The sequence below is a fragment of the Geospiza fortis genome, unplaced genomic scaffold (genome assembly GCF_000277835.1).
Source record: "Geospiza fortis unplaced genomic scaffold, GeoFor_1.0 scaffold54, whole genome shotgun sequence".
Taxonomy (NCBI): Eukaryota; Metazoa; Chordata; class Aves; order Passeriformes; family Thraupidae; genus Geospiza; species Geospiza fortis.
In genome coordinates, this window is record NW_005054301.1 from 17,177,668 (window position 1) to 17,198,640 (window position 20,973).

A 20,973-nucleotide genomic window follows, 5' to 3' on the forward strand; every position below is an offset into this window, starting at 1 on the left:
GGCCATTTCACACTCTTCAAGCTATCTTGTCTCCATCCATTTCTGGAGTGGGCATGTATCTGCATGAAGGTCACCCCTTTTGGACACTATGCTGCTAGGAAAAAATTAAAACAATTAAAATCGGATCTTTTTTTGTTGTGGCTTAATAAGATATAACCCTGGCTAAACAAAGTAAATAGAGAGCATGAATGAGTTCCTCTCTCCAGAGCACTGTCAAGCTGTCAGTCACAAGTGGAGAAGACTTCTGGCTAAAAGACACTCTAGCTTTGGAGATTAGCATATGGATATGCCCTTTACAGAAGCACATGTCCACATACAAGCACTGGCAGCCTAGGCTGCCTTCTAAAATGTAAGGAATCTGCTTGCTTAGCCCTGAAAGCTATTCTTGAGACATGATACATCCCATGTACATGCCCAGCATTCCTTAATGGTAACTGGGAAATGATGCACATTCATGAGAGGGAGGCTAAGGCACAGGGCTGGGAACTGAGCATTATCCCACTCCTGGCTCTGCCTTCAGACTGCTGCTGACATGACCATCCCTGACTGACCAGACAACTGGCATCTCTGCTCCTCTTTTCCACTGCTAAGTGGACATGGGAGTTTTAATGCATAAATAAAGAAATGCATTTAGAAATATTTTCTAGGAACTGGATGAGTACATAGAAACGATGATATAGAAGTATCTACTATTTAGATAATTCCATAGTCCTTTAAAGATCTAGATCTTCAGAGCCCAAGAACTTTCAAGCAAAGGCTGTGCCCAAGCTTTCAATGACTTTTGCAAAGGCTGGAAACACCTTGAGAGCTCTTCCACTGCTGGCAAAGGCAGGGACAACTGGAGTACCTTTGCACTTTGGTATCAGGTATTTCCCTGTATAAACAATATACAGAGAGATCACTGCCAGTTTCAAAACCGAAGGTTAAGAAAACCCCCAGACTCTCCAGTCTCTCCACAGCTATGCCATACTACTCTGAAGCCTGAACAGTTGTGTTGGACACATGGCCAGGCGCTGCATGGTCTTGCAAGTCTGGCTCAGAGAGAGAAATTTGGAAGAAATAAATGCTGAGCAGAACTGGTGCCCTGCCCAATTACTTCACCTTGTGTAAAATTCACATCCCTGTTTTCCTTGCGAGAGCCCTGCCAGGCCAGGGGGGCCAGAGTCAGGATCCCTCATTTCTTCCCAGGTAAGGACTCTTGGGACTAGAGAGGCATTGTCACTTGGGCTTATCCATCAGGGTACCCACACTTTCTGTGAAGAGAAGGGATCACTCTTGTGAGTGGGGGCTGTGCAGCTGCTGGCCCTGCAGGGGCTGCCAAAGCGGTGCCATGGGAAGGGGAATGCCCCAGGGCTGCAGAGGAGAGCCAGGGCACCCAGCAGTCCAGGGACACATCCCCAGGAATGGGATGCTGCCCAGGAAGAGCTGTGTAAGCTGCTCCGGGAGGCAGGGGACGAGGTGTGGGACTGACAGATTCCATTGGAACATTCAATAATGCAGTTTTTAAACAAAGATTCCCGTGTGCCAGTGTAACCTAAATCTAACATGACATGGACTAAACGAGGACGTCGCTTCTCTCCCCACTGATTAGCCCTGATTGCTGCTGAGTGACACTCCAGCACGTGCCTGCTTGCTGGCCTGCTGCTGGATTGAAGCACGTGTGGGGGCCGAGCACCATGAGCCCAACACCGGCCACATGCACAGAGAGCACCCTGAGGCAGCTCAGCAAGGGGGACACCCCAGGGACCCCTCACCAGACAGAGAGGGGGATCTCCCTTATGAACCAAAAAGTAACTTTTCATTGCTGGTGACCAAGTTCTCCAGTAACAGCTGCCAAAGCAATCAGGCTGGATCAAAACAGAGGGAGGAAAGTTATGTTATTTTAATAGGAATTATTTGGTTCCCGGGGTTCTGATCAAATTAGGCAGCTACTGAATTAAAGCAATGTAATTACTGGGAAGGAGGCTGTGCTCAACTTCTTTCCAGTCCTCCTGGATCTGAAGAGGTAACAAAGGAAACTGTCCAAACCATTCTGAGGAGTTTTCCATAAACACCCTAAGCTGGTATTTGGGGAACTGGGGATTTCTGCCTGCCACTAGCAATTTTCTAATTAGTCCAATAGTGGGCTCAGGACATCCCCTGTGCCGCAGATTTGGCATCCTCTGAAAAGGGGCCAGACTGAAGCCTGTGTGGCAGATGCTGCTCCTTGGATTTGCAGCACAGCTCAGGCATCATGAATGCTTTGGTTTTCAGCTCTGCTCGCAAACCTATGGGATTTCAAGCTCCTCTCTGCACCCTCCATGCCCACCCTTATCTTTCAAGAAATGCTTCTTTAGTGGAAACTGAACAGTAATCACATCTGGAATTGAAGGAATAACCACAATACAGAAGGCATACACTGCACCACAGCAGGATAAAGACAGACCAGTGTAATGGGGATTTCAGGCAAGCAAGAGGGGCCCTGTATTAATACACATGAAATCCTGACACAGGGACAGGAGATGCAGAGTGCAGAACCAGAGCAGATGGTGAGGAGGGAAATGGTGCTGACCATATTCTGGTAGTACTGCTCTGGTGCTGGGCACACCCTGGGGACCCCCTAGGATGGGAGGTGGAGAGCACAGGCATGAAGGCACTGCGGGGTGACATGTGACCCTCCATGGGAAGAGGACACCTGCATAACCTTGTACCCTTGCTCACCCCAGGCAACACTGTCCCACACCGCAGAAATGCCACCTCCCTGCAGAAATCCCTGTCTTCCCCTGTGCACCAAGCACCAGAGCTGCCTAAAGAGAGTCTCGAACCACAGCTTCAGACCAGGTATAGCTGCCCATGTTGCATTGCAACTCTGTCTGGATCATTTCCCCCAAACTGCCAGGAAAAATCTGGAACATGGGAAAAGCTCTTAGATGTCAATCAATCAGTCAATCAATCAATCAATCAGTCAATCAATCAGTCAATCAATCACTGTTATTTTCTTAATTGTACTGCTCTTAACTAGACACAAACATCATGAGCTGAGGTTGTCTACAACACAGTAAACACAAGCAGGGAGGCTCTGACCAAAAGGGACAAAAAGAGAGCCAGAGCAGCCAGAGAAAAGGAGAAAAAGCACTTACCTTGTGTGAGCAGTAGGGCTGTGGTGAAAAAACATGAGAAAGACAGAGAGAGAAAAGAAAAAGAGGGAAGAAGTTAATATCCACCAGGAAAAAGCTGTTTTGCAGATGAAGGCTGTCAGTGAGCAATGGACATGGTGCAAGGCAGTGTGCGAGCTCACCAGGGCTGCATGTTGGGCACAGGCTGGGGAGCAGACACCACAGCAGCAAGATGGAGAGGAGACTGGGGTGCTCCAGTGAGCACATGGCACTGGCTCCCCAAAGTCCCCCCTTCCCCCCAACAAAGGCAAAGGGATGGGATGCGGGGGGAAGTGGCAAGGAGGGAAAGGGGAAGGGGGGAAGGAGGGCAGCTACACTTGCCACTGGGGCCTGACACAAGCCAAACTGACCCAAAGGCATGGGAGTGCCCCTGCCCAAGCTGAGTATATGTGGTTGTGGCAGGGCTTGGCACAACTGAGGAGCCCCGATAAACCTGTATGTATTGAGAAGAGAAGGTGATGGGCAGCTCATTGAGAAGAGCAGCATCAGAGGGAGGCATTGATTAAACAGATGGCCTCCAATGTCAAAAGGGGCAGGGGGTAACACAGCCAGCATGATGTCCTGGCTCACCTACACCTATCCCACACCCCACAGGTACCACTTTCAGAGGGTCAGGGTACCTAGAGGAGCTTAGCCACAGGTAGAGCATCACTGTTTGAGTCCTCCTGGATCTCTTTGTTACAAATTGCTGATCTGCCTGACAGTGCTGCATGGACACAGGCCATGCAACATCATCATAGTGGGATGCAACTGCCTGTCAGGAAATGTGCCTGCATGGTCCTCTGAGATTTGAGGTGGGAGGAAAAGAGGAGAAAGGAGCAAAAGTCCTTGCAAGTGATTACCTTACCCAGGCTCTCCATACAGACACAGCCCAGCCCCTTCGGGCAGTGACCCCTTGACCCTCTCCTCTCTTGATTTCCCCACTCCCCAGAACTGTCACAAAGAAACATCTGGCTGGATCCCTTTGAAGTATAATCCACAAACAGCCACAGCTTACATCCAGGTATCAAACCAGCTACATGAGAATCCATATAGCTAAAAAACTCAAACACTCTTTGAGAGGGGCCAAGCACCAAGTCTGTGCCTTAGCTTTAACTTCCACCTGTTTTTCAAACAGCAAACCAATCCCTGAAGACTTGGTTGCATGTGATGACAGTATTGTAATTACTAACACTTATTATCATGCACTTTTAGTCTCAGAAGCTTAAAACTCTGTACAGAGTCAGTATTAACAGCCCTATTTGACAGATGGTGAAGCAAGCAAAAAGAAGCTAAGGGGAACATTTTGCAAACTCAGAAGTGGGCTGGAGTCCAAAAGTGCTAATTTTCCCAGCCTTGCCGGTTCGGGCCTCTGAAAAGCAGGCACTTTTATATAGATGCACCCAATTGTATCTGTGCCATTTGAAAGTGATTTCCTAAGCAATTTATCAAAGGTCGCACAGCACATCCATGGCAGACCCAGGGAAACTAATCCTGAGTCCTGACACCCAGTCACTTCCTTGCTCTGTTGAGCAGCAACCATGGGCACAGCTTTCCCAACAGTCTGCAAAGAGACACTGACCCAGTCAAGATCCTCATCCACTGATCCATCTCCTCAGCTGGAAGAACTGTGGGCAACCCAAGAGATCTCCCTTGTCCATGTGGGCAGGTAGAGGCACAGCGAAAGGTGAAATGAAGAGGCTCCTTGCTGAGCAACCCTTCTGTTTCAGGGTCAATTCTTTTTGAGAATCAAAAACTTTGGGGAAACTATTTGTGAGTATGTTCTGCATTAGGTACAGTGCCACTGAGCCACAAGATGCAAAGGGATGTTTGCTCTGCCTGCACCTCCTGTCATCCACACATCTCTCCTTGAAGTCTCCATCAGGCTCCTCTCCATCAGTACCCCTGCTACCATGAATCTGGAGGTTCCTTATAGCTCTGTCCTGCTGCAGTTCATGCTGTCATGTGACCTTCTTACTGTTCCATGGTCTTCTGGCTCTCCAGACAATGTACAGAAATTTAATTTGCCTTTTGCAATTACAAGCATTAGTATAATGGGTCAATTTGGTGTTCAAATGTAATATAATGAAATATTACTGGGACCCCAAGCTACTGTGGCTATCTAAAAAACCCATTGGTTCCCCATGTTTTTTAAAACTGTTATTATACTGCTATGGGATTTGAGTTTATTTTTTTCCCCATTTGCTTGTGAGCCTGAAAAAGAACAATTTTTCTCCCTTTCACTTGTGATATGATACATGAATATTTGAAGAAGCCTATAAAGCTATGAATGAAACATCAAGAATACAGCATGCAGAAAGCCAAGGGATTCTTCTATCTTTATATTTCTGAGTGAATGCTGTGCATGCAAGCAAGAAAATGATTTCACGGACTAAAGCTTTCTTCCTGCACACACATCTGCTAATGTGCCCTTAGCCCTGACCTGTAATGTTTCCTGACAGCCCATCTGGGGATGCTGTACCTGTACCAGCTTCACTGATGGCCTCTGTGCTGCTCCCATCCCACAAGCCTCCCTCCAGTCTCCCCAGCCTGGGCTGCATCCCTCCAGCCCTCCCCAGGGCACCTCTCCCTCTGCTGCACTGCTGCTCTGCACATCACGCTCCTTATGGGGCCAAGCCAGGCCACCTCACTGCTCTTGGCATTTCAGGTAGTCTCAGAGGCTTAACATGTGTACTCTTACAGGGAACTGCTAAAATTAGCTCCACAGCCGAATCCAAAATAGCAGTCCCAAGTATCGCTTACCTAACCCCTGCATGGTGTGACTGTGGACAAACACGTGTGCCTGCAGACGAGGGAGCTGTGACGTTGACTCACCCATGAGAACCCACAGCCTTTAGCTCTGGATCCCTGCTCCTCCTTCACTGGGGTTTCTCTTCCCTGAAGGCTTGGTTTTGACTAGGTGAAGTCAAAATTGCATGCATGAACTCTGCTTCCCTTGCCACCCCTGAAAATAGACAATTTTGATCTGAATTTTAAAAAGCTGCTAAAAGTCTGTTTACTAATAAGCCATTTATTCTGCATGTTTTTGGTATACTTTGAGGTCAAATTCTGCTGTGACATGCATGTTGGTGTGGGTTGCAGATCAGGAATTTCATTATCTCCTGTGTTAACTCCAAAAAGCTTAAAGTAAGAGGAACCAGGCTTGGAATTGAAGCAGACCAGCAATCCAGCAATCCTGTGTTTACAGCAACCTGAGGTGCTGAATGTGTGTCCCAGCCTTTTTCTAAACAGTGAAACACTTTTCTCTGCTATTTACCTCACTGAGAGATTTGACTATGCTGCATGCTTTATTCTGGACTCATTCTTCATTAACATCAATATTTTCCAATCAGTATCCCTAAAGACTCAGAGAAGCCACTATGTAGATAAGAGGATCCTTGTTAAAGGCCTGGGATTTAGATAGGGAGTTGCAATGAGGGAGAGGAGGATGAATTTTGAGGAAATTCTCAGTCCCACAGCGCAGCAGTCAGAGGACACCACAGGCAAAGAGAACACACTGCCTCCACCCCCTGCACACTCAAAAGTGACCAAGAAGTGCCCATGTGAAACACAGGCTCCCTTCCCAAAAAGATAATGGTCCTTCATCTTCCAGATGTAACTGTCCACAGGCTCTGCCTCCAGAGCTGCTCACTGAGGTGAGTAAACTGTTTCCCTAACAGATTGTGAAGAGACCTAAGCATGGGTTTTTTTACAGGCTAAAAAAGGCAGAGATTTTGCAGCATTAGCCTGAATGCTATTATTATTGAAGTCAATAGCAAAGCTCTTGCAGACTCCAAGAAACTCTTTTCCATCAGGAGAATCAGCAGCATTCAGCCTAATCACAGAGCTGTGAGCAAATTATTAAACCTTGAGGGAATGAGGTACCAACAATCTAACATTTTTTGCTACTCTCATCAGCAGCTGATGGAGTTGATGAAGAAGGAGTTTCTTAGCATCTGTTCACACTTCAGAAAACTGCAGCACAGGTATCAATACAGCTTACCTTAAACAAGTATGGATCTTTGTAACAAGTCAAATAATTTCATCAATATTTTGATATAGATAACTTGATGGATTAATCCAAGCTGGAAATCCTTCCTTCTTTGCAATTCAATCCTTCCTCTGTGACTCCCAGTCACATCCTCCCTCTGGGCACAAAGCTTTCCCATCAGAGGTGCTGACACTTGATTAGAAGGAGATGTGCTATGAGATTAGCCTGCACCAGTTGATTCTGTGCTGGGAGAGCTGAGAAGACTTCAGACAAAATCCTCCCAAGCCAGGGCATACCACCCAGCTGATAACAGTGTTTGCCAGCCATCTGCACTCCCATTTCCAGCAAAGTCATATCTTGTGAGACACATGCTTTCTGAAGCAAAACTTCACATGAAGGTTGTCAGTCCCTTTCACAAAACATAACCCTCAGACTCAGCCTTCAGGTATCAGCCCTGAGGTTGAATCTTCCACCACTGTGCCTTGAATTCTCACAAGTTGGTTCCCAGTAACCCTCATGTAACATATTTTTCCAAATGCCATTTGCACCATTATCTGCAATCAAGTCAAATCTTCCAAAGTAGCCTCACTTGCCATTCAGGCTGTATCAACACTAAGATTAGCCACAATTTAAGCAGACGAGCAACTTCATCCAGGGAATGCAAAGCAAGTTCTTCTCCTGTAATCCAGGGCCGAGGAAAAACTGTAAAAGCTGATATGTGAAGAAAGTATTACTCCAAAATCTTGCTGGGACAGCAGCAAAATCTGCATTCTGAGTTGTGAGCTGACATGATAGTCGAGATGCTATGAGAGCAAGAGTCAAACCAACAGACACCATCTCTTCATAAAGGCAGACACTCATTTCCCTGCAGGAACCCTTTAAAAAGGTGCTGACAAAAGAATGCCCAGAAATATGGTGCAGGAAAGTTTCAAAACCCTGCAGCACTCAGCAAACAGGGATTCAGGTTACATGACTTTGCATATGGAGGAAAGGTGAGACAAGAAGGATTTGAAGATTAATTTCTTTAGACATGGAAAGGACAAAAAAAAGTCAGGAAACCTGGAAAATGGCCAGGAGGATAGAGAAAAGCAACATTTACCATCCTGGCCAAGCAAAGAATATGAGTCTCTCTCTTTGATTTCTTTTTACTCATTCACTTAGATACAACAAGCTTGCAGCAAGCACCATCTTTGCCGGTGCTCTGTGCATCTGATATGCCACTACTGAGTCAGCACTGGTCGTCATCACAGGCCAGGCTGGCAAGACACCAATCTCAGATCTGTTCTCATCTCTTTGAATTATTGGAGCACATCAACAAAAAGAGCTGTTATAGTAAAACTACTTGATGTGATTTGTTTGGATGATCAGAAAGACTTTGAAAAACTCCAGCTGCAGAAAGTGATTGGTGAAAAAGAACAGATGTCCTGTGAGACAAAGTAGATGTAGCATTTATGTAGCAGAAGTAAGTGGTCAGCTCTCCTTACAGCAAGGGTTAACAGCTGAGTGTCCCAAGGCTCAAAGCAGCATGACTCATGTAACTGGGGATGAACAGTGAGGAGCAGCATCTGCAGATGAAGCAAAATGTTCCAGTTCAAAGGCTGTATCAGTGGCTGCTCTGCATTCTGCAAGCCCTGGTCAACCTGAAGACAGGCATTTGTGTTTGCACCACCACAGGAACACTTCTGTGCAGAGATGATTTTTCCTCCAGTAAGGTGCTAGCAGATGCAGAGAGCAAGAGCAATAGGATGAATGTCATGCTGAGTTCTGGCCCTCACAGAGACCATCCTGGAGACCCCTGTGCCCCACAGCTCTGATCAGGGCCAAGGAGAAGTTCCCTTGACTGGGGGTGACTGCTTTGTATTGGCAGAAGTACAGGACAGCACAGACAGTAATGCAAATCAACCGTGTGGTAGTAAGCCCTGCCCCCACCTGCCATCGTCCTCCACTGCATGTCTGTCAGGAGCCACTGCCACCACAGCCTGCAGCAGTGTGGGTACCCACAGGGACAGCACACTGGGTCTGAATAGCACCAGGCTCTGGACCAAGTTCTGCATCCCAAAATAAACAACTCAAACTCTACCCCAGGCTGCTTTGAAAAGCACATACTACTTCTCCCTGTCATCAGCTCTGCCATCACTTCAGGGAACATTTCACCCCTGATTTCATCACTGCCACCTTGTTTGTATCCCTGAGGTAAGCTTGGAGCTGCCCTCTGCATGGAGAAGCCGGGGGCCAGCTGCAGGCCCTCAGCACAAAGCTGTGGTAGTGCAGGCACAACTAGCTGTCTCTGCGTGACCCGGATTGCAGATTACTTCCAAACACGACTGCCATTCATCTGAGGTGCCCGCCACCCCGCTTTCAGAGGAGCCAGGAGAGGTTTTGAAGATGCTGCAAATAGCTGAGAGCATCAATCTTCCTACAGCACTGAGGCACAGGCTCAGTCTGACAGAGCTAAGTGAGGAATAACAACAAAACAAGGACACATTGTCAAGAAAACCACATCTTTTGCAGCACTGGGAACAAATGCATGAGTAGCCAAAACCCAGAGAGACTCTACCTCAAAAGCTACCGGGCCTGGGTCCCCAAGGAGAGGCAACAGCTGTGCTTTGCCCTTGCTGTGTGAGTCACATGGGGGTACATCCATCACCACACCAAAATCCAGCAAAGCCCCCGCTAGGTGACTGTGCTGTGGGATTTTCCCCGTCTGTGGGCACGGGGCAATGGCAGCACCCACACGATGCTGGCAGGAACACGTGTGCTGGAGCCAGCGCGAGCATCCCCTCCCAACGCTGCACGATGCTCCAGCACGTGTGAGCCTGAGCGTGGCCCAGGCTGCCTCCTCTCCGCCGGGAGCCAGCTGGTCATGCATGAATTCTGTGAAGCTGCTGGCCACAGCATCTGCTCTGGATCGCACACAAAGCCCTCTATGGGAAAGCCTCTCGTAGCTCCTTATTCTTCATGCCAGGCACAAGGCAGGCTCATCGGAGGTGCCGCAAAGTGCACAGAGTACAAAGATCCCCAGTACAGAGCTGGGGATCTTTCCAGATGCCCTGGATTTAGTGTAGCAACTGTGCCACCCTGTGCCAGCAACATTTACAAATGCAGTTTAATCTCCTGCCTCTCAGATTTTAAAATCATGGTGCTCTCATTCTCTGACTTTTCTCTAATGAGGCCAACTAGGGCCCTGCGTCTCCTCCCTGGCATAGTCCTTTACTTCCTCCAGGCAAAAGAGGGTCTGTCCAAGGGTGTGCCCTCACCTCCTGGCCTGCAGGCTCTGTGCTGCAGATCAATTTAGGCCAGCTCTGACCTCTTCTCTGCCTCTTGCAAATCATACAATCACACTGACTAGAGCTAATATAGATGTAAATAAGAGATATATGATACAGCAAACTGGCCCTGTAGTCCTAGTAATAATGAAGACGTTTTACAACTGGTCCACTTCTGGGGCCACTTGGGTTTTTTCCAAACACTTGATCGTATTCAACCAGGTGCAATGTGACCTGTGTAGGAAAAAGAAATATGGGACTTCATAAAAACAGCCCATTTATGACTCTATATTCTGATTCTGCTCATTGTTTAGAAAAGGCTGCAGGATTCACAGAGAACAGACAGCTGAGAAAAAAATCCATTGTGTTGCTCCAAGCTACCAAGCAGGAGAAAGCCAGGGGCCTGTGATTTTCCTCCTGGACCTGCTGAGACAGAGGTGGGAGACCCATGGATAGGAAGACATCTCCACACATGTGGAGAGGAGACCCCAGTGTGTTTCTAGGACTGAAGACTTTGATCCAGGATTTGGCCTTCACAATGCTCAAGAAGAAATCTGAGCATACTGTGGGTGTAGAGAACAGACAGCTACATGGAAGCTGTGGCATTATGTAGTTCTTTTATATGATGGAAAAAAGTAGTAAAATAACTAGTGGTTACAAGCTGAGGCCAGACAACATCTACCTTGAAGCCATGCTCACATCTTTACCCTGGCGGGCAACTGATTGCTGGGACATACTCCCACGGGATATGGCAAGGTTGATCACTGCTTCTGCTCAAGGGCAGTTGGACTTCAGTGAAAACTGAGGGCTTGTGCTTGACAAAGTGGAACCTGATATCCCTCATTGCCTGTGGGCTGTAGGAGGCAGTCTAACAATATTAAAATACAGGTTTACATTTTACAAGTCCGCGGATGCTATATGATACTGAAATGCTAATGTAACCTGTGTCTATCCTGAACATCCTATGGAGCAGTCTATGGGAGCTTGGACTGGTCAGAGGGCAGCTGCTGTGCTGGTGAGGTAAGAAACAGAAGACATTTCAGCAAGGGAGAGCTGTGCTGTGCAGTGCGTGGGCAGCAGCCAGGTGTCCCACCACCAACAGCAGCACCTGAGAGCAGAAATAAGCCTGTGGGCACACACATCTGGCTCTACTCTGTAACAGGCACCCAGAAGGATTTGAATTCCTTTTTGTAAAGTGCCTCTGTTTAAATATTGGCCTTCCTAGGCCACCCCAAAACTAGTGAAGCCAGTGGCAAGACTCAGTGAGAAAGGGGTCAAACACATATAGGACAAGAACAAAGGTAGATGTAGGCAAGACACAACCGTAAGTCTGGGTTTATTCCAGCAATGAATCCTGGTCTGCTGGGAGATCCTGGGTCTCACTTCAGATGAAGCAGGACCTCAGTAGAGCTTCACACCCTTCACCCTCACAGACCGTGATTGTTTGTGACACATTTAAAGGGGTTTTCAAATGAAAGACATGAAGAACCATTTCAAAAAAAAGTAAGCCAAGTTACTTCACACCTTCTCTCTTCTCCTATGGACTTTTCATCACACTTCATAGGGACCCAAGAGCACCAAAGCAGTGCCACTGGAGGCAACAACAGAGGGAAGGATGGGGGAGTACAGGAGGAGTTGAAGGGGGCAGCCATGCATTACACCCTTCTCTTGCCTTTTGCATTCCCCAAGGTCCTGGCAAAGAAGCAGGAGCAGGGAGAACAGCAAAGGTGTGCTCAGAACAAAAAACAGATCAAGACAAGGAAACCCAATCAAAATAACACAGCCTCCGAGACTCAAGCATTGCACAAAAGGAGGATCAGAAGTAAGCTAGGCTCTTAAAGGCACAGAGATGACACCAAAACAGAGTAAGAGCAGAATACAGGAGGGCAAAGAGTAAAAGTCGATCCCTCTACAGAAGGAGGAGAAAAGGAGGAAGGGTAAGGAGGAGAAAGAAGGTTATATTTTCTGGATTTGGGGTTTGGATACTTGATTCTGATTTTTTTCTTTTTTGCATTTTTTTCATAAAGGATCTCACACCTGATATTCCTCGTTCCATCCATTGCGGTTCACCAAGGGCAATGAAGAAATTCTCCTGCCTTTCGTATTCCTCCTCATCTACTATCTTAACACTTATGGTCTTCCTGTAGGGACAACAAGAGAGACAACCGTGTACAGCGGGTCAGCTGGCTGGAGGTGAGGCAGCAGCAGCAGCGGCAGCGGCGGAGCAGGCTGTTAGGGGCAGGGGGGCTGGCAAGGGAGTGAGGAGGCAGGGAAAAGTGGGAGGAGGACCTTGCTGATGGTTAGTGGAAGGTGACTTCTGCAGCGCATTTTTTTTCAGTGTCAGATGGTAATGGAAAGGGTATCAGTTGCCTGAAAAGCATCAGGGACCACCACCCTGAGCTACCCACTGCATTTTAGCTGGAAGACCAATTTATTCTTACCATTAATAATAAATACAGTAATAATACCCTCATGATTAATAATAAATCTGCAAAGACTCTGGGCCGGGAACCTGAGGAGAAGAGAGAGACACATTCCCCAGTGCAGTGAGGTAGGCCTCTGCCAGTGGCTACAGCTCCACCAGCTGCTAAGGAGGCTGATGGTTCTAACTCCCATTTTTAAAATGGCACATCTTATTACTTTCTCTTCTTGATAGTATCTATCCATCCTCCTGTCCTGTTCCTCAAATGAGGATGCAGTCTTCCCAGGGGATGGACAGCTTTGCTTACAGGGGACACAATGGGATAACGCCTCCAAGGCTCAAAAAGAAATGGCCTTGGCCTTATCTGGTCCCCTCGACTACCCCTGCAATGCACACAGCTGCTGTGAGACCCAGGCAAACCAAAGTGGGCCCTGGCTCTTCCTTGCCCTCAGGTCCTGCTCCAAGCTCCTCTGTGACAACCAGACATGGGGTTGCACAGCCTTTGCCCACTGATTCTCAGAAGTCACAGAGCTGCTTCTCTGCCAGGCCTTAATTCCTGTGTTTTTCTAACACGGGTCTGAGTGGAACAACCCACAGGACCAGAGCTGGGGGATGACCTCCTGAGATGCTGGATGTGTTTCTAGCCAGCGTCTTCCCACTGACACTACAAAATTTTCTTAGGTCCTCCAGTGGGGGTGGCAGAAGGCTCCTCTCAAGTCCCCGCAGAAATATGGACAAGCAGGACTGCTCTCCATCCTTCTCTCTCTCCTCCCCTTGCCACTTTGCCTCTCAGCAGCCCCAGCACCACTCCCCATGCCACCCCATGGGTACCATGTGACACGGTGTGCGTGCAGGGCAGAGCAGTCAGAGACAGAGAGACATCAGAGGAAGAGAAGAGGAGGAAGGAGATGGAAGAGAGGAGGAAAGAACGTTAATGTTAGTCTGCAGGGCCAGTACTACACCTTTCTGTAAACTCATATCCACCATGCGGGGGCTCATCAGCTCAATGAAGAAATTCTTGGTTTTTTCATACTCCTCATCATCAATTACCTTGATGTGAACTGTTTTGCTGTGGATGGAAAAATAATAAGGGTCATAAAGGGGAGAGGGGAACAGAGAAGCAAAAGTCAAGGAAGGACAGAGTTAAATGGGTACATTAGAGAGTCAAAGTTTTCTCACCCACTGAACATACTCAACATGGCCCTTTGAGAAAGGCTAAAGGCCCCCTTCTGCAAGCAACACTGTCCGATTTTCTGTTTAACCCAAAGGCAGAATGGCAGGCTAAACTAGAAAGTGAAGCTAGACAAAAACAAACTGGCTCAGGGCTCAGCCTGTGGGCAGTGAGGTCTGATGGCCAGCAGAGAAGCAGGCTTCCCTCACCCTGTTACCCCTGTGCACACACACACACACACACCAGCAGCCACACAAGCACACACACCCTGCTGGCGCCCTGCTGCTGCCTCAGCTTCATTGGCCTGCTCTGAGAAGTGCTCTGCTGGAGCTGCTGAGCAGCTGGGCAGTAGGTCCTGTGTTTCTCCTTCAGCAAATTTCTTACAAGTTCTTGTACCATTTTGTAGAAAAAGAAGAGCTCACTCTGTCATGGTTTCCTTCACAGCAAATACATGCCTTATGCAGAGTACTGTCCCACAACTTTCATACCCAAAGAGAACAAGAGAAACAAGTCAAAGACTGCCAACCCACTGCCTCCTTGCAAACAGGCTGCACTGACTGTTGCAAGCTCAAAATGACCCCTGCACTCCCCTCATTCTGCCAGTGGCTACAAAGGTTCATGCAGTCACATCCCTCACTTGTGACTGAAGACATTGGTGCTTTCGTCCCAAGCTGGCATAACCCCCTCTTAAATACAACACTGTTTGCACATGTAACTCCTCTGAATGGGTATCCACTTGACATCTTGGGGCTCCTGGACTGCTAGTTGAACCCTACCCCCAAGCTAGAACTGCATTTTTTAAACCAGAAGTCAGTTCCACATAAGAAGTGTTTTCCTTACCTCAAAACAATTGCCCCTCCTGCCAGTGAAAGATCCCCTGCTTCCCCTGATCCCCTGCTTTGGCCCCACACATGGCCCTGACACAAGCTCCTCTTCTTCCTGCCCAACCTTAGCAGTCAGATCAGGCCCAGGTGCATGTCATGCACAATCAGTCTTGACTGGCAATGGGAAGGAAGAAAAAAGCAGGACTGGCAATCACAACCACTGGCAATCTGGAAAGATGTGACCAAATTCACATCTCTATGTGCCTCAGCCTGTAGCCTTTGCAATTAAATCTTGTATCTTTGATCTCACAGTGCCTCAGAGAACAAGCAGTCCAGCCCTGCACCCTGGGGGTGTTGTGATCCCCACCCTGGGGACGCTGCCACAGCCATCAGCCTCTGGAAAATCACCACTTCAGCACAGAATAGGAGAATCATCGCTGCAGCTTGCATTCCTACTGATATCAATAATGACCACAAAATTATTTGGTCATCCTACAATTTGACCCTCAAGTCAATTCCTCCTGCACTCCAGCTGTGGAAATCCTGTTCCCTGTGCTGCCTCTGGTCTTGATCTTGGTCCCAACCCTTCCCTTTGAAATGATGGCACAGGGGTAGGAGCCGAGTTTGGACAATGTCTCCCTATCCATCAGTGCAGGAATATGCAGGAAAAATCACCTCCAATTCTTCTTTCTGAGCTAAATCAGCTTTATTTTTGCCAATGCTTGCTCTACCCATACCCTGCACCAATGCCAGCAAGCCTCCTTTCCCTTCTCTAGGCTCCTTCAATCTCTGATAATCCAGCCTGAAAGATTTTTAAAAGGTATTTCCCTGGTGTGAACGTTGCTGCTCTGCTAAGACTTCATCATGATGATTTTTTGTTTCATTTTTGTTGAAGATGTTGAATTTGGCTTTTGAACCAGATTTTATCTGGGCCCCTGATACTTTGCAAAGCTTGTTCAATTTGCTGAGTTAAACCTACAGCTGATTCATAGCTCTGATCTTTTCCTTGCACATTACTACAAAACAGAAGGTGGGATTTTCCAAAGCAGCCAGTGCTTCCTGGACGTGGGTTGCTTTTAATAATCCCTTTCACAAGTACCATTGCTTATGGTTTTTCCATTCTAGGAGCTTTGAAATAATCAGTATTGCTTGTCTGCAAAAATTTGGAAAAAAACACCACAGACCCTGTTTCCTGGGGTCAGCTTATGTATTGTGACAAAGCTATTCTAAGGCTTTGCACAGTTGATATTCTTCATGCAAACCATTTCCTTTCCTTTCCTTTCCTTTCCTTTCCTTTCCTTTCCTTTCCTTCCCTTTCCCTTTCCCTTTCCCTTTCCCTTTCCCTTTCCCTTTCCCTTTATGCCCTACCAAGTAGTTCCACAGTGCTGACACTTCCTTAGAATAGTCTTTGTTTTAATGTAAAAAAAAAAACTTATAAAGAAAGAGAAAGAAGGGTTGCTGGGGATCCCTAGAGGCTAGCATGGCAAAGTGCTGGCTTTGCAAAAGCAGGTCCCCTCAAGTCAGGAACACAAACCTTCTGGGCTCCAAAACCAACTCAGCTTTGCTGCAAACTGGACCACTACCACACACTCAAGCATCAGGTGGCTTTTCCAAAAAGAGAGTCTGAATTTGGTTACCAATCCAGTAACTTCCTGGTTTCCTCCTTTGCTGCAAGCTATTAAGGAGAAAAGAACCTTCTACCCAGCTCTGAAACAACAGGTAAAGGACAGATCAAAGCAACAGGCCAAAGCCACAGGTGCCCTGCATGAACACAGGCTGAGCCTTGCACTCCCTCTCCCCATCTGGCTGAATCCCAGTGGAGGTGGTGCCCGACCTCTCCAGCTTTCCTGAGAGGTGGTGAGTGCCCAGCAGGTCCTCCACCCCATGAAAGCCTTGGGGACACAGCAGGAGCCCAGAGGTGATGCCTGGGGCCAGGTGTGGTGGGATGGGGGTGATGGGAGCCAAACTGTAGCCACTGCCAGCTCTTGCTCCAGAATCAGGGTGTTGCCAGACCTCCCTGTGCAAGGGGAAAGGAGCAGGGCAGAACTTGGCAAGGACTGTGCAGTGACATGGGGAGGTGGGCCAGGGCTCACAGACCCAGTGTCACATACTGGGGAGCAGTTAACCTTTCCCTGGGATTGTGTGGCAGAGGGAAGAGCAGCATCCCTGCTCCCAGGCCGCTCTGCAGCCTGCACGGATGGGGCCACAGTGCTGGGTTTGCTCCCTTGAGGGGAAGTGCCCTTCTCTTGGCTGGCTGCTCCCGTGACTGTCACCACAGAAAGGTCAGTGCTGACAGAGGGGGGGGTGTGGTGGCCCCTCTGGCCACCCCTCCCAGTCCACTGTGGCTGGTGAGGGCTGCCCTTTCCCCTGCTGTGCAGCTTCCCTACCTCTGTGAGCATTTCGCTCGTCTCCAGGCCTATGAAAGCAACCATAAATACAGCTGCGTCCCGAGCTGTCATAAACTGTCTGGAGGCCAAAACACAGATTGCTCCCACACAATCTCATCTCTCACCTACAGCCACACTGAGAGCTGCATCCTCGGAAGGCAGGAAGAATGGAGGAGATGGATGGAGAGAAGGGCTGGAGTGTAACGCTGGGAGGACATCACGTTAATGTGAGAGATGTGACAGAAGGACACCGAGAGGCAGAGAGCATGTGGGAGCGGGAGGCTTGGGAACATTTTGCTGCAAGAACATCATGACAGCTTCTTGAAATTAATGGAGGCAGAGGTGGGCACGAGAGGGGCTGGACATGCAGCAGCCCTGATGGGCATGCTCGCCACCATGGGAAGCAAGGAACCTTGCTGAGCTGAGCAGCTTTCATTCCCCAGCCTCTGGCCGCTTCACATGGGGAAAGGAAGACACTTTCCAGCCTTCCCCATTCTCTCAGACAGTTTGACTGGGGCCAAGACACATCTCAGACAGTTCAAAAGCAGAGAACAACAGAGACCATCCAAAAGCCTCTCCTGGCAGCAAGGAGCCACTCTGCAAAACACAAAGCCCCACTGCCAGCTCCAAGCCACAGTGCAGTCCAATCTCAACACCTGCATGACTACAGTGATGAGAAGGGCTCTTTCATTCAGGGCTTGGTGCAGCTTTCAGCAGACTGAGCAATGCTTTCAATTTGGCCTGTGACACAGCAGGGCAAGCCAAAAGCCAGCACTCCCAGGGAACACCTGGTCACATAGAAGTGAGGATAGCTGCTCACTTGCTTCTTTTTCTCTGAGGTCATTGCAAGCAGCTATCCAACAGCCTTCAGATGAAGTTCTGCTTTCAACATACACTTAGAAACAACCACTGGTTTTAAATGTCAGGGATGGAAAAGCTCCTCTGGGGAGCAACATTAAGAATGAGATTTCCCTGAGTAAGCAATAGAAGATTAAATGAATAGACATCGATCTTCTCCTAAAGGACTTTGTGCACATGATGTTGCTAAATTCCCCATCTGGGAAGTACAGAGGATAATCTATAAAATTATTTTATTTGACAACACGTCCACTTCCAACACATAAGGCAACAACTGAATGGTTATTTGATTAATGTGCTAGAAAATACTGAGTATCTCTTTGTGTGGACACTCTCATTTGCAGGAATTATTGCTGAGACGGTTAAGAGGATGTGTCTGTGTGGGTCTGTGTGATTTTGGAATGTGAAGCAACTCTAAAAAGAATGCAAGTCAGGAGATGTCACATAGTGTATACCACTGAAACAGGCAGAGCTGTGCAAGGGCACATTTTAGAGTCCCTGATGGGACACTATTAGCCAGGATGAAAAGCAGCCAGGACAGCAAGGTAAACATCCCTGGGGCAGTGAAATGTACCAGGAGATGTTCAGTAACTCATTAATGTGAATCATTAGTACAAACACTTTGGGTCAAGCCATTCTGTTCTTGACATATATCCTGATAAACCCAAACCTTCATCTAATTTGCTGTGGGTGCAGGTTCCTGCAGCATTAAGTTCAAAGCCTGTGGTACCAGTCTGACTCTTCTCCAGAGCTCTGAGCTGGTTTGGGACTTCACTGTGAAGCTGCAGATAGGGCCCAGCTACTATGCCAGAAGAGCTCATAGAGCAGTCACAGTATCATAAAATATGCTGAGTTGGAAGGGACCCATCAAGCTCATTGAGTCCAATTCCTGGCCCTGGGCAGGATAACCCAACAATCACACCATGTGCTGAGAGCATTGTCCAAATGCTTGAACTCTGTCAGGGTTGGTGCTGTGACCACTTCCCTGGGGAGCCTTTCCAGTGCTCAATCACCCTCTGAGTGAAAAACTTTTTCCTGATATCCAACCTAAACGTTCCCTGACTCAACTTCATGTGTTTTCCTCAAGTCCTGCCACTGGGCACAAGAGTGAAGAGATCAGTACACTTCTCCTCATGAGGATGCTAAAAACCACAATGAGGCCTCCCCTCAACCTCCTCCAGGCTGAACAGACCAACTGATCTCAGCCACACCTCACGTGGCTTCCCCTCCAGACCCTTCACCATCCTCATGGCCCTTCTTCAGACACTGTAATTCCTCAATGCCTTTTTCATATTGTGGTGCCCAGAACTGCACACAAGACTCGAGGTGATGCCACCCAGCAAGGAGCAGAGCAGGAAAATCACCTGCTTTGACTGGCTGGCAATGCTGTGTGCTTGAGGCAAACCAGAAGGGATTAAATAAGGTTATAAATAGTGGGAATCTGTCTTTGCCCAATTCATTGGGAGGTGGATATTAAACACAACAATGTGATAGTGCTCACAGGAAAGGTGAAGAGGCCAGCAAAAGAAGCCTGATTTGATGCCCATGGTCATATGAAGTTGTGCATCAATAACCCAGAGTAACAAACTGAGCAATTTTGAAGCAAAGAATTATGCTGTCACATGGCACAGAAAAAGAAAAAAGTGTTTGAAGGGCAGAATCATTATATACAAAAGCAGATTCACTAAACTCACCAAGGAGATGCTGAGCGATCTTAATTTCAAGAGAAAATCATGCTAATTTAAGAACCAATCCAGATTATGACCAAGACAGGCAGGTTGCACTTTTTTTTTTTTTTTTTTTTTGTCTTAACATGATCATGTTTATGAAAGATGATTTTTTGATTACCATGGAGATTACGGAGTGGGGGGACAAGTTGTCAAGCATTCAGCTGCAGCCACTGGCAATGGTCACCATTTGTTCTAGCAGAAAGGTAAGAAATGAAGATGCCTCTAAGGTCAGATTAGATGTTGGTACCAATTAACTAAACAGGTGCCAACAGGACAGATGAACTGTCAGAACACAGTTTCGAGCGCTGATGTGCACGTTGCTGATGTTTGAGTTACAGACGAACTGGTGCTGGTGCAGAAGCTGGAGACAAGCCATGGCAGGCCAGTTTCCAAGAACTGGCTGCATTGTTCATGAGGACCTTGGAAGAGCAGCTGTGCAAGAGTTATCCTACTTTGTGTAGCAAGCACATGGGGGAAAGCCCCAACAGCTTCACTGCCGGCCAGTCGGCTATAAAGTAACATAGTCAGAAGCCACCCCCAGAAAATGAGATTTTTCTCTTCTGTGTTTTCTCTTGTCAAGTTGTTTTATGGGATAATTAGTTACTAATTATCTTTTAATCAAAATCACCTGATAAATTATTATAAGAAACTATCATCTTATCATTAAAATAAGGTTCTTTGCAGTGCTAATCACTATATGACCTACATATTTCTCCTGTCAAGCCTGAAGCCTTACAAGTAAGTCATTTGATACTCCATACTTTAGTTTCTATATCCATGCAGATATGGATGGTCCTTATTTTTCACAGGGACTTGATAGGGGACAGTCCCTACTTGCTTTGAACTCCCAATGTGGAAGGTACTACAGTGACGCAACCAGAAAGAAGGTGAGGGAAGAGAGCAGAGAGAGCTTGAAGTGGTGGTGGAAGTATCATTTATTCATATGAGTATCAACTTATTCTGGCTTCATCTGACATGGTTCCCATTTGAAGGAACTGTGCGCTTCTGTAGGGCACCTCCTCTTCCTTGCTAAAGTCTATTTACTGCATGAGGGAACTAAAAGACCTCAGAAAATATATCTGCAAACAACTATCATCCTGCCTCTGGGCAGAGGCATTTCCACCAAGCCATTCCTGAGTAGCAGGTGTTGCCCAACTGCTTTCTAATAGCCACATTACAAAGATGTTTTG

At 47.5% G+C, this 20,973-nt stretch overlaps 1 protein-coding gene across 3 annotated transcripts in view; it reads right to left on the reverse strand.

Annotated features, from left to right (window-relative positions):
- The window catches only part of SLC8A3 (solute carrier family 8 member A3), a 114,561-nt gene that overhangs the window by 10,882 nt on the left and 82,706 nt on the right, over positions 1-20,973 (reverse strand). The window contains exons 4-5 of one of the 3 annotated variants that reach the window (XM_005417540.2): positions 13,776-13,882; positions 3,120-3,137 (exon numbers count right to left, since the gene is read on the reverse strand). In XM_005417540.2, the coding sequence (XP_005417597.1) occupies positions 3,120-3,137; positions 13,776-13,882 (125 nt within the window). Of the gene's footprint in view, positions 1-3,119; positions 3,138-12,428; positions 12,533-13,775; positions 13,883-20,973 lie in introns of all 3 variants that reach the window. The other 2 variants (XM_005417542.2, XM_005417541.2) reach the window with 2 other exon arrangements.